At 53.2% G+C, this 12,248-nt stretch overlaps 1 protein-coding gene across 5 annotated transcripts in view; it reads left to right on the forward strand.

The window, feature by feature from the left end:
- The window catches only part of RNF220 (ring finger protein 220), a 280,229-nt gene extending 268,275 nt beyond the window's left edge, over positions 1 to 11,954 (forward strand). For 3 of the 5 annotated variants that reach the window (XM_049879079.1, XM_049879081.1, XM_049879082.1), the window contains 7 exons: positions 4,462 to 4,558; positions 4,764 to 4,850; positions 4,990 to 5,045; positions 5,177 to 5,255; positions 9,866 to 9,974; positions 10,138 to 10,212; positions 10,942 to 11,954. In XM_049879079.1, the coding sequence (XP_049735036.1) occupies positions 4,462 to 4,558; positions 4,764 to 4,850; positions 4,990 to 5,045; positions 5,177 to 5,255; positions 9,866 to 9,974; positions 10,138 to 10,212; positions 10,942 to 11,013 (575 nt within the window). In that variant the 3' untranslated portion in view covers positions 11,014 to 11,954. Of the gene's footprint in view, positions 1 to 4,461; positions 4,559 to 4,763; positions 4,851 to 4,989; positions 5,046 to 5,173; positions 5,256 to 9,865; positions 9,975 to 10,137; positions 10,213 to 10,941 lie in introns of all 5 variants that reach the window. The other 2 variants (XM_049879077.1, XM_049879080.1) reach the window with 1 other exon arrangement.
- Positions 11,955 to 12,248: the final 294 nt, after the last annotated feature.

Genomic DNA, 12,248 nt, shown 5'->3' on the forward strand with positions numbered 1-12,248 from the left:
GGAGGGGTGAGGAGAGGTGGCAAGGAGCAGGGCACCTTCTGTCCCCTGTGGCGACTGACGGGGATTTAATCGCCTTTTGGAACACAATTGTTAAGCTGGGACAGAGGGAGTGCAGGCAGAAGGAGCAAGTATCAATGGTTTTAAACAGCGTCTATCTCTACGCGTCTCTCCTGATGTGAGGCAGTGAAACGCGTTATCGAGGAGGCCCGGAAAGTGGCTAAGTGCGTTTGACACACGCCAACTCCCTGCCTCCACACTGGATAATTGCATTGTCAACTGTTCAGCGAGGTGGCAGGTGACACTGCAGGCCGATTGATTGTCCCGCATCGCAGCTCCCCAGACTGTCAGCTCCCCAATCGATGGCGTTTACACAAGACACCGTAACTGCATCTGTAACTAATTCCAGTGTAAAACTCTCCGGGAGCTGCTGCCCCTGCCCTTGCTGTTGGAGAGCACAGGCCTCCGAAGGGCCCAAGACTTTCCTCTCTCCCTGGGCTCTAGTTTTGTTGGGAGCAGCAGGTGAGGACATCGATGGTTCCTTTTTTGTGGTATCAGGTTCCAGAACGTTACTGCCCCCGGTAAACGGGCATCTCTAGTTTCTCAATCGATCATCTGATCAATTGATTAAATTAACACTGATCCCCCTGCCCCCCTTTTCTCAGTGGCCCAGGAAGAAATGAGTTTATGGATGAGGGGTCGTTTTTATAAAATTTAGACTTGCTGGTCATTTCTGTACTTAACTCTCTCCCTCTCTGTGGTTCAGTACTCATTTGAAGAGAAGGGGTTTTTTGCTTTGCTCTCCCCAGAACAGGGCAGTTCGGGCATCATTGGCCATCAGGTTTAGTTTGCCTGTGGACAGCACCCTCGATGCTGTTTTAAGGTGGGACAGAGCCCTAGCTAGGGGGCTTCCCCAGTGACTAAAATGTGTTGCGGAGGCCCTGGGTGCTGAGCCCCCTCCCGGGATAGCAGCGGGAGTGCCAACTTGCCTGTTATCCCCGAAGCCACATGGAGCAGGAGCCAGAGCCTTGGAAGGGAGCTGTCTGTGCCATCTTGCCTCTGACTACTGGCTTGGGATATTCCAGCAGCTGAGAACATAAAACGACTGTGGAGCCTTCCTCTCCTAGTGGGAGGGGGGCAAGCTGGCAAGGGCGCTGTCTGCATAAAACGGCTTTATGGCCGTTTCTTTTTATTATGATTCTGCCAGAAGTCAGCAAGTGACATTTCATTAAGAAAATAAAGTTTAATGTGCTGGGAAGGAGGTTGGAACAGGCTAGGGCAGCACAAGAGTGAAATTGGCAGCAGCAGCTTGTTCTGAACACCTGTAGGGGTAGGGAGAGGGTCCCAACATCTGTCTCAGCTGAGGCAAGGGGTCAGGGTCAGAGTCCACTGCTCAGACCAGAAGCGGAGAGGCCCTTTCCTGGGTAAACAAGGTATGTCACTCCAGCCTGCCCAGCTGGGGTCTGATAGGGAAGGTTATGTCCTGAGAGGTTTCTCCAGGCCACCAGCTAACCAGGCCCCAGCTTTCCTTTTGGCACAGGACTCCCCAGGTCCTTGTAGAAGAGTGTTGCCAGCATTCAGCCAGTACTACTAGAGGGCTGTTGTGTGGCACCTGCTGTGGACCTGACCAGCTCGGTGCCAGCTGATTCTGGAATTGCAGCTGTGAATCAGGCTTGGGACCTAACTTTGAAGCTTTCAGTCTGGTGAGGGCCAATGACAATAAATGGTAATAAATGCAATCCTGAAACGACACAGGAGTCTGGGCGAATGCCGAGGCAGGGACCAAACCCAGAACCCGCTGCTGTCACGTCCAACTCAGCGACTCTATAGGACAGAATAGAACAGCCTCATAGGGTTTCCAAGGCTGTAAATCTTACGGAAGCAGACTGTCACATCCTTCTCCTGCAGAGCAGACTGGTAGGTTCGAACCACTGACCTTTTGGTTAGTAGCCAAGCATTTTAAGCACTGCACCACCAGGACTCCCTTAAGGAAGGGACACCTGTGTATAAATACACAGGGAATTCTTATCCACCATCTAGCGTACCTTAACAACAGGGACCAGCTACCGAAACTCTGTTCACAACACCAAACCAGGGGATGAACTGAATAAAGTTTGGAAGAACGTTGTTGAGATGAGGTTTCATTCATTCAGCAAGTAGTTAGTACTTATAGAGCAATTACTGTGTGTAGGCTTTCTGAGTTAATGGTAGAAGGCTTGTTTGAGCTGAGTCAGACTTGAAAAATGAGCAGGTATCACATTCATTTTGCAGACCAGGAGGGTGAAGGTTCTAGGCAAAGAGAACAAGAGGTGTGAAGGATATGAGAGTATGAGAACACAAGTAGGATTTGGGAAGCCATGATGGCTATATTCCACGGGAGCAAGAGTCCTAGTCGAGGGGTAGCAGGCAATAAGACAGCAGTGGGCAGGACTTCAGACCAGAGAAGCCAGGTGTTTCCTGGCAGCTTTTGGGTGCCGTGTTCTCTCTGCTTTGACATGCAAGCCATGCTGGGCCCAGGAGTGGTGTCAGGGTTCTCTGCGTTCCTTTTTCCCACCCACAAAGCAGGGCTGGGCAGGGCCAGGCTGAGCAGAGGATGTGAGGCTGGCTGCCGAGCTGCATGTACTTAAGGGGTGTTGGCAGGGCTCGGGGGCACAAGCTGTAAGTGAACGTGATAGCTACATTCTGATTGATGGTGGAGTTTGTCTCCCAAACTGTCAGAGGGTTTATAGAGGTGCCACTCACCCACAAGGCGGGAATTGCTTGTCAGGACACCTGGCCGTGAGCAGGAGAGAGAGCTGTAACTTGGTGTTTTCTCAGCTTAATGGCCCTGCTGCTGACCTGCCTGCTGCCTTAAGTTTGTTGGTGCCTCTGCTTAGTGGGAAAATGAGGACTGTCAGGAGGAGGTGGAGCCAGGCAGTACCTAGCTTCTTTCTTTCCCTGGTGCTTCCTACCCCTGGGTTGGGTGGAACCTTTCTGAGACTGAAGACCAGAAAGGTAGAAGGGGGAGGAAGGATCAGGAAGAAAGCGCTTCAATAAAGAGCCTTGGAAATGGGCTTTAAAGATGGAGGGAGAGTGTTTCAGATGGAGTGAAGAGCTGGACAGAGGTCTAAGAGCAGGGCATGCAGGGTATGTCTGAGGTGCAGTGAGTAGTCTACATGCTCAGTTACATGGTGAAGCGAGGAAAAGAGCCAGGGTGGAGAAGTAGGTGGCATCCAGGTCTGAACAGATCAGGGTGAGGAGCCTGGGTACGATTATCCATGCAGGGGAGCCACATGTGGTTTTTGGACAGGGAAAACAAGGGCTAGAACTAGATGGTAAGCAGGATGAGGGAACAGACAAGAGACTTAAAGATCCATTACAAGGACCTGAGAGTGGGAAGAATGGACGAGAAGAAATTTCTAAGATCATCAGGCAGAAAGAACCCTGAGGTGCTTCCTCACCTCTCTGAGGATTTCCTTGCTGATCCCACTCACCACAGATTCTATCAGCTTCATCTCTTTTTATCCCTGGCAAGGCTGCTGTGCTGTCTGTGAGAGGTGGTCCAAGACCCGCTGGGAGGGACGGAGGGAAGGAGGCAAAAAGTTCTGTGGCCCCTGACTCTGGGTATCAGTAAGGGTGACCCTGGGAGTCAGAGAGGCCACATGGCAGGTGAGTGGGCCTGGTGTACCTTTAATAACTCAGTCTTCTCTGTTAGCTAAGAGTCTGCCCGTGCCTGTGCCAAATGCATTTTGGTAAGGTCACCCGTCTGCACGGCCCTTGGCCCTGCCTCAGCCAAACCTGGCTGCCTTCATGGACTTCTTTGAGAAGCAGGTGTGCATGCCTAGCCTCCCTCATCTGTCCCTTCCTAATCCCTTTATAACTGCAGTTGTCCAGGAATCTGGGCTGAGTGAGGTGGAGATGAATAATTAATGTCAGGCGTTTCAGACACCAAATATTTGAACAGCTGCCTGGTGTTTTTGCTGGCAAGGACCTGGCGGCCAAAATCAGGACGTTGGCTGGTAGGGGGGAGGTGGTGGTCTCGCTCTATGGCTCTGACTGGCCTTAGCCAGCCTGTTCTCCCCTCTAGTGGACTTCTCACCCTGGACTGTGGGAAATAGAGGAGGCCTAGGTACTGAATGGGGTGACCTTTTAGACCTGAATTTCTCTGTCCTCTTCCTAGACCTGGAAGGCAGGTGGACAGCAGGCCTGGGCCTGGGTGTCTCCGGAGGACATGACAGTGTATGAAGGGGCTGGTTTATGAGCACTTGGAGCAGCAGGCAGTGGCAGAGGATGAGAATGAGGTGTGCAACGTGAGAGGGACTGAAATGTCCGGGTCTAGTATCTGGCTCTACACATCCCAGGCCCAAATTTCTATCTGGGCCTTATCTGACCCAAAACCTGACCCCTACTTCAAGGGCAGCAGAAGAGACACCCTTGGCCTACTTGTGTTGGTCCCTAGCCCTCCTTACATCCTCCTTCCCACAGGCTCTGGCTTCATCATGTGCAGCGGCAAAGAGAACCCGGACAGTGATGCTGACTTGGATGTGGATGGGGATGACACTCTGGAGTATGGGAAGCCACAGTATCCTTGGGGCTCTATGGGGCAAGGTGGGGCTGGAGGCACAGGCCAAAGGGAGTAAGAAAAGTAGCTAGCACCTCTGGTACTTGCCACCCACCCCAGGGCCAGAGTCTCATAGCTTTGACATGGGGAGCCCAAGCCCTTCTCAGGATTCAGCCGTCATGGCCTACTGCAAACTAGGATCCATTGTCCTTGACCACCATGCCAGATACACGGAGGCTGACGTCATCCCCTGCACAGGCGAGGAGCCTGGTGAAGCCAAGGAGAGAGAGGCACTCCGGGGCGCAGTCCTAAAGCAAGTGTGGGCATAGGCTTGAGTGGGTGGGATAGAGGGATGGGAACCCCTGAGACCAGGGTTTACTCAGTGCCTACTCTCAGGGCTGTCCCACCTGCTTTCAGGGCTCACTTTGTTCTTTCTCCTTCCTTTCCTCTAGTGGTGGCCCTCCCAGCACACGCATCACACCTGAGTTCTCTAAATGGGCCAGTGACGGTAAGTCCTGCCCTCAGTTAGGAGTAATGGGGGAGAGAGGACATCCATGGGTGGTGGTTACCGACTCAAGCCCAGCCCCTCACCTGTGCTGCCCAGTCTGGCCAGCATGTGTTGTCCCTTTATTCCAGCAGAGATGCCATCCACCAGCAATGGTGAGAGCAGCAAGCAGGAGGCCATGCAGAAGACCTGCAAGAACAGCGACATCGAGAAGTGAGTGTGGGTAGCCGGGGAGGGGCCCGTGGGGCAGCAGTTTAGGGGGAAGGAGAAGGGGCCCTTTGCTAGCAGGAAGGCCTGCTGCCAAGGGCTCCTGGCCCCTCCAGAGTGCAGTTTAGCCCTGTGGTCCTGGACACACAGCCGGCGATGGGGCCCAGCTGGTGCTAAGCATGATTCTGCGAATTGATCACTGGTCCATGGCCCCAGGAGCCTTGGCGGAGGGAAGAGTAGGTCTGCTGGCCTGCCTGCCTGCCCGCCCGCCCGCCCGCCTGCCTGCCTGCCTGCCCATCCGCCCGCTGTGGCGGCCGCCGCCCGGAGAATGTGATGTATGGCCGCCCAGCCCAGCCGGCACACTTGATTCATCTCCAGTTTCTGTTTCTTAATCGGGAGCTAAATTGGTTTCATTTTTCTTGTCCCGGGTGGCACTCGCAGTGGGTTTTAGGCAGGAGCATTGGATCTCATCACTTCTGGGAGGAATTTTTGGCCTGGGTTCTCTGGCAGGGGAAAGGGATCCGTTAGCACTTCACCTAGGGCTAGGCAGCCTCTGGCCTAGATCCCCAGGAGCCACAAGGACTTGAAATCAGGTGGGTACCTCACTCCCTTTCCAGAAGCCCAAGCAAGGCCAGTTCTGGCTCCAGGAGGTAGTATCGCCCAATCTAGGCTGCCTAGAGCTACTGCCGTTGGCCGTTGCTTAACTCCTTGCACACTCACCCCCTCCAGTGGAAGCTAGGTTGCCTGGGGTTAAAAGGCAGCCTCTTCATTCCAGGGCCAGTGTTCCATCTTGCCTCCTGCCAGCAGAGTGGATTGCAGGCCAGTGCAGGGCTGGGTCGGTGGCCCAGGGTCACCTCCCATTTGTTTCCCTCCATTTTGTGTTGTCATAAATTCATTCCAGCCCGTTGTGGTTGATCAGTTTATCCCGGCCGGGGCCGTGAGTGCTGCTGGCATGATGTATGGGCCGCGGCGCGGGGCCCGGCTGCCCATGAATCACCGCAGCTGCTCCGTGTCAGCGCCGGAGCGGGCCGCACGGGTTTGGTGCAACCAGCTTGAGGGGGGGAAGGAATGACGTATGGATGTTTATTTAATAATTCTCTCCTACTCCAGCTGAGCGGGGCAGGCGGGGCCGTAAGGGGCGCCCACCCTCGTCTAGAGGGGCTGCTCATAAATCAGGAAGACAAGATCATTAATCAGGGATGGCGCCCGAGGGGGAGGTGGGGGCCAGAGCCAGTGGCCATCCATGAAGCTACTACCCACCAAGGCTGGGGGAAGTCAGGATTCTGTCCCACCTGTGTGAGCACAGGCACTAGTGGGCGGGGCTCTAAGACAAGGTGGGGACTGGCTCAGTCACATGCAAAGATCTCCATTGGGTCTGGATCTGCCAAAGTTGGGGGCCCTTCTCTCTCCATGGCTTCTCCCTCATACACAGAGGGAGATCTGTTTCACAACCAGGGGAGGGGAAAGGCAAGATGCCAGGCTTCCTCCAGGAATCCCTCCACCTGTGTCCTGGAGGGGCCCAGGAATAGCTCTTGACCAACCTGGGCATTTCACCAGAACAAAGATTAGAGGCCAGGTGTGTGCTGAGCAAATCCAGGATAGAGTGGACTCAGGGTTTGGATACTGGCCTCAGTGTGGCCTTAGAAGGAGCCCTGGTGGCGCAGTGGTTAAGTGCTTGGCTGCTAACTGAAAGGTTGGCGGTTTGAACCCACCAGCTACTCCACAGGAGAAAGATGCGGCAGTCTGCTTCCATAGATTCACAGCTTGGAATCCCTATGGGGCACTTCCACTCTGTCCTGCAAGGTCACTGTGAGTTAGAATCTACTCAACGGCAGTGGGTTTGGTGGCCTTAGGACTCTTGGAGATGGAGTGAGAAGTGCCTTCGGTCTCTCGTGGCCCCGCTTTTGGACTTGCTGCTGTAACTCATTCTTTGGTTTGGGGTTTGGCAGTTAGTTCTCCACTCTGGCATAGGCTGCCAGCTCCAGGCCTTATTTTCCCCATCTTTGAAATAACCACCTAAACCCAGCAGAGTCCCAGCCTGGTCCTTGGAGAGGGTGGGAGCATAACTCCCCAATCTTGTCTTCTGTCACCAGTGATTCAGATGGGGATGGCACGTATAGCTTTGGGCAGAATGCCAGGGAGAGAACCAGCTGTGCAGATAATTGTGAAGAGGGTAAGGGTGAAGGTTCCAGGGAGCTGAAAGGTTGAATGGAAGGAGCTGGCCTTAGGGCCTTTCTCAGCTTCCCTGGAGAGAAGTAGGGCAGAGAGAATCATGGACCCCTGGGGTGATGGATTCTAGAGCATCCCTGATACCAGGACACAGCCATTAGGAGCCATGTTCTGTGTTGCTAACACCCCAAGAGAGAAAGGTCAGAGATCAAAGTTTGTTGGTGTCCATGGAATTTCACCCCATCTGCCTTCCCCCATCTCCCTCCCCCCATTACCACGTGCATCTAGCAATGACAACCTATAAGCCTTCCCACTTTCTAAGCCAATTTTCTTTGTCAAGCTGGCAGAACAGACCACCCCAGGAGACTATCATCCATGCCTTAGCCACACCTCACTGTGACAAGGCGGGGGGGAGTGGCCACCACCCCTAACTCAGTCCAGTCTTTGCTTCCCTATTGAATACGTTTTTTAAACCCCAACTCTTATCCTACCACACCCCTCTCTTCCAGCATCCTCAGTGATGTCCCATTGCCTGTAAGATAAACTTCAGTTCCCAAATGTGGCATCTGAGGTCCTCCCAGACACTACCTCCTTTCTCGTTTTAGCACCTCGTGCTTAGCTATAAGTGAGCCTTCCAGCCAGATGGGACTCTTCCTGTCAGTCTCCTACTGTTTTCTCTACCTGGAGATGTGTCTCCTTCTGGGTACATCCAGTATCATAGTTAATCACACAATTAACGATTGACCCGTGTGCCAGGGTTTGAATCCTCTCTTCCTACTCTCTGTGAACCTTGGGCAAGCTGCTTTATTTTTCTGTGTTAGTTTCTTCATATATGTTAGAATCTTCTCGTGGAGCTTTTGTGAAGAGTAAATGAGTTAATTATCAGTCTCTCAGTACAATCCTTGGCATTTAGTATGTGCTCGATAAATTTTAGCTATTTTATTTGTATTATCATCACTATTATTCCCTAAGGCCCATCTCTAGTGCCATCTTTTCTGCTCCAGAAAGTGTTTTTCTCTTTTGAGTTTTCCAAGCACTGGTACCTCCTGTGTCCTGTTTTCTTGTTTTAGGAGGGGAGTGTCACTCCTTCAGATAGTCCTAGCTAGTTCATTTTCAGCATTGCAGCCCAAAGAGTCCTTGGGAAGTTGTAGAGACCTTGCTTGTGCAGGGCTTGGACAACAGCTAAGGATGACAGGGCATTGATGTGCCCGGGAGGAAATCACAAGGAGCCCTTGAGGTAGGCCAACCCTGTGGCCCGGGGACCTAGGTTATGTGGGACTCATCCAGTCCCCACATCTCTCACCCTTTCCCTGCTGGTGGGATTGGCTCTTTATTCAGCAAATGTGTCCTCATACTCCAAGCCTAGCATGGGGTAATGTCCATAGTAAATATTGGTTCAGTGAGTGGCCTATTCTCAGGGAACTCAGTCTAGCAGGGAGACAAAGACATTTGTGGTTATAATGTAGTACTGTCGCTGCTGTGGTGGTGTTAGCAGAGGGCGCTGTTAGAGCACAGAAGAGGTTAGCCACCAGTGGTGGTGCTGGCTGGCAGGGTTGGAAAAGGCTTCTGGGAGGAGGTGGTAACTAATCTATGCCTGAATGATGAGGCAGAGCTAGTTAGGAGGTAGAGCAGTCCAAGTAGAAGAAGCACAAAGTATAGAGGCCAAGGGGGTGTAGAATGGTCTTGTGTGGAGACTCGTAGTAGTTCAGTGTAGATGGAGCATAAAGTATGTGAAGCATAAAATATGAGGGATGCTGCTGGCTGGGGCTGGACCGAGGAGGGCCTTGTAAGCCTTATTACAGAGTTTGGTAGAGCTTTACTCTGGGGGAGCCTTTGAAATGTTGGAAGTAGAAGTGATCAGTTTGCATTTTAGAATGCAAATTCCTCTGCTAGGAGAATGGAATGGAGATGATAGGTCTGCAGGCAAAGAGGACATTTGAAAGGTTAGTGGAGTCATCATAGAAGAACTCATGAGGGCTTAGACTAGTGGTGGAAACTCTGCTGCTGTAGTGGTTAAGAGCTATGGCTGCTAACCAAATAGGTCGGCAGTTCAAATCCACCAGGTACTCCTTGGAAACTCTGAGGAGTCAGAATCAACTCGACGGCAACAGATTTGGTTTCTTGTTTTTGGACTAGCGGTAGTAGGGGTGGAAGGAGATATTTAGGAGATAGATGGAACATTTGGGATGTTCGAAGTGCCAGAGAAAGAATGATTACCGGGTATCTGGTTTAGAAATTCACTAGAAATTGTAGGAGGAACAGGAAGAGTAAGGTGTTCAGTTCTGGGATGGGATGTTTGCAGATAAGGGGATATTCAGGGGTTGGAGGGCAGGAAGGATGTCTAGGAGACATTTATATATGTGGTTCTGGAATCCAAGGGAGGTATGGGCTGGAAGCTCAGATTGGGGATTCCAGCCTGCTGCCCAACTGTGCTGTCCTCTTTACAGAATCACCGAAGATTCAGCTGTGACGACATTTGAAGCCCTGAAGGCTCGGGTCCGGGAGCTTGAACGGCAGCTATCTCGTGGGGACCGCTACAAATGCCTCATCTGCATGGTGAGTGGAGGGGACCTAGGGTGCCCTTGGTCAGACAAGAATAGGGAGCCTTCCGTGCTTCACTGCCCCCTTGGGTTGGAGAGGGTGTCTGTGCTGTGATCTGGGCTTTTTTGATGGTGGGCCAACCTCAGAGTGACCCCTTCTCTGCCCACATCCTCCCTAGGACTCGTACTCGATGCCCCTAACGTCCATCCAGTGTTGGCATGTGCACTGCGAGGAGTGCTGGCTGCGGACCCTGGTGAGGTGGCATGGGGCTGGGGAGGGGTGGCTGTTTTGGGGTCTGCGCAGATGCTCATGCTTGAGCCTGCTCAGGAGGGTGGGAAGGAGGAGCATAAAACAGCCAGAAGCCAGGATATTTACCCCCCTTCAGGTTTACAGTGTTCCTCCCCTGCTCCAGGTTTATTAAATTCTCCCCCTCCATGGATTCACTTTCTCCTTCTCCTGGCCCCCACCCCCAGAGGGCTCACTGTATCACACATATTGGTGAGACCCCAGGTCAGGAGGAGGCTGGCTGTGGGTAAGCAGGACCTGGGCCTCAGCCCCTCCCATTCCTAAGCTCCTTCTGCTCCTGCCCCTGTTCTTCACTCGGGAGCAGCCATTAAAATGTCGCCCGGAGACAGCAATAAAAGGCCCGGACGTGGGCTCTGTGTCCTGATCAAAGGCTGCGTGTAATCTCGTTAGGGCCGCGGCAGCCACAGCTGGACGCAGCCTTGTTCTCATTACCGGGGCTCCTGCTGCGGGGCTGGCCAGGCGGTTTGATCCTGGTGACCCCCTCCCCAACACAGGAGCGAGCATTGCCTGCCCGCCTGCTCGAGAGGTCCCCCATGCATCCTCAGCCTGGGCTGAGAGGACCCAGGGCCCAGCACACCACACTGATGCTGGAGACATGGCTACAGGCCCAGGTGCTCACATATGCAAACCTGTGGCATGCTGTGTGTAACCCAGGCCTTCCCTGCTCTCCCTACAGGGTGCCAAGAAGCTCTGCCCTCAGTGCAACACGATCACAGCGCCTGGAGACCTACGGAGGATCTACTTGTGAGCTTGCTAACCCCAGCAGGCCTTGCCTCGGGCAGCCCCACTTGCCCCCAGCCTCTGTGACAGTGACCCTCTCCCCTTGTACATACTTGCACACAGGTTCCCCATGTATATACATGCACTCTCACACACACACACATACATACACACACACACACACACACACACACACACACACACGACTCTGGAGCCAGAGGTGAACCTGAGGCCCAGGCCCTGCCTGCTGGCCCCCACCAGAATTGAGGACCATACCTGTTCCAGGCTCTTCCCAGGGTGGGACGGAGGGTGGGGAGAGTAAAGGGGCAAGTTTCCTGAGATCCAGCCCCTAGACTGACAGACGGACAGACATGCAAACACCAGACTGAAGCACATGTAATATAGACCGTGTATGTTTACAATGTTGTGTATAAATGGGACAATTCCTCCCCCTCCGCCCTCCCTTACCCCTTGGGTTGTATGATTTTCTTCTTTTTTTAAGAACACCTGAAGCAGTGCCTCCTTTAGGGTTGGCTGGGGGCTCGGCCCATCCACCTCTTGGGGTGCCTGCTCCCCTTCCCCCCCCCAGCGGTGTCCCTTTCCTCTCCCATGTGCTCAGTGTTCGGTGGTGTATATTTTTTCTCCCAGACATGGGACACATGCCCCGAGGGACATGATCCTCTCCTTAGTCTTAGCTCATGGCGCTCTTTATAAGGCGTTGGAGTGGTGCAGGAAATGGGAACTGAGCTGATGCAGGGGCTGATATTGGGGCTGGATGAGGGTGCTCCTGGCTGCCAGCCTTCTGCCAAGAACTATTCCTGGACTTACAGCTGCTGTTCCCAGGGAAGAGTGTCTCTCCCCCCCACGTGCCCCATGGTGTGATGCTGTGTCTGTATATTCTATACAAAGGTACTTGTTCTTTCCCTTTGTAAACTACGTTTGACATGGATTAAACCAGTATAAACAGCTGATGCCTGTGTGTGTGTGTAGGGAGGGGCAGGTGATGGGGGTGGACAGGGCAGTAAAGGGCTTAATCCTGGCAGCAGGGTGAGGAGACATTTGCTGTGATGTGTAAAGCCTGGCAGGACTGTCTGATCAGGGGCCCTGGAACATTCAGGGTGGGGTGGAGGTGGGAGGTCCAGGGTCCTGACTATTGATGGGTTGGGGCTCCAGGTTAATTCCATATTGATGCAGAATCGTCAGCTCATTAATCACAGAAGAGGTCAGAGCTTGGGGGTACAGAGGGGTTGCAGGCTCAATCCC

Source organism: Elephas maximus, chromosome 3 (genome assembly GCF_024166365.1).
Source record: "Elephas maximus indicus isolate mEleMax1 chromosome 3, mEleMax1 primary haplotype, whole genome shotgun sequence".
Taxonomy (NCBI): domain Eukaryota; kingdom Metazoa; phylum Chordata; class Mammalia; order Proboscidea; family Elephantidae; genus Elephas; species Elephas maximus.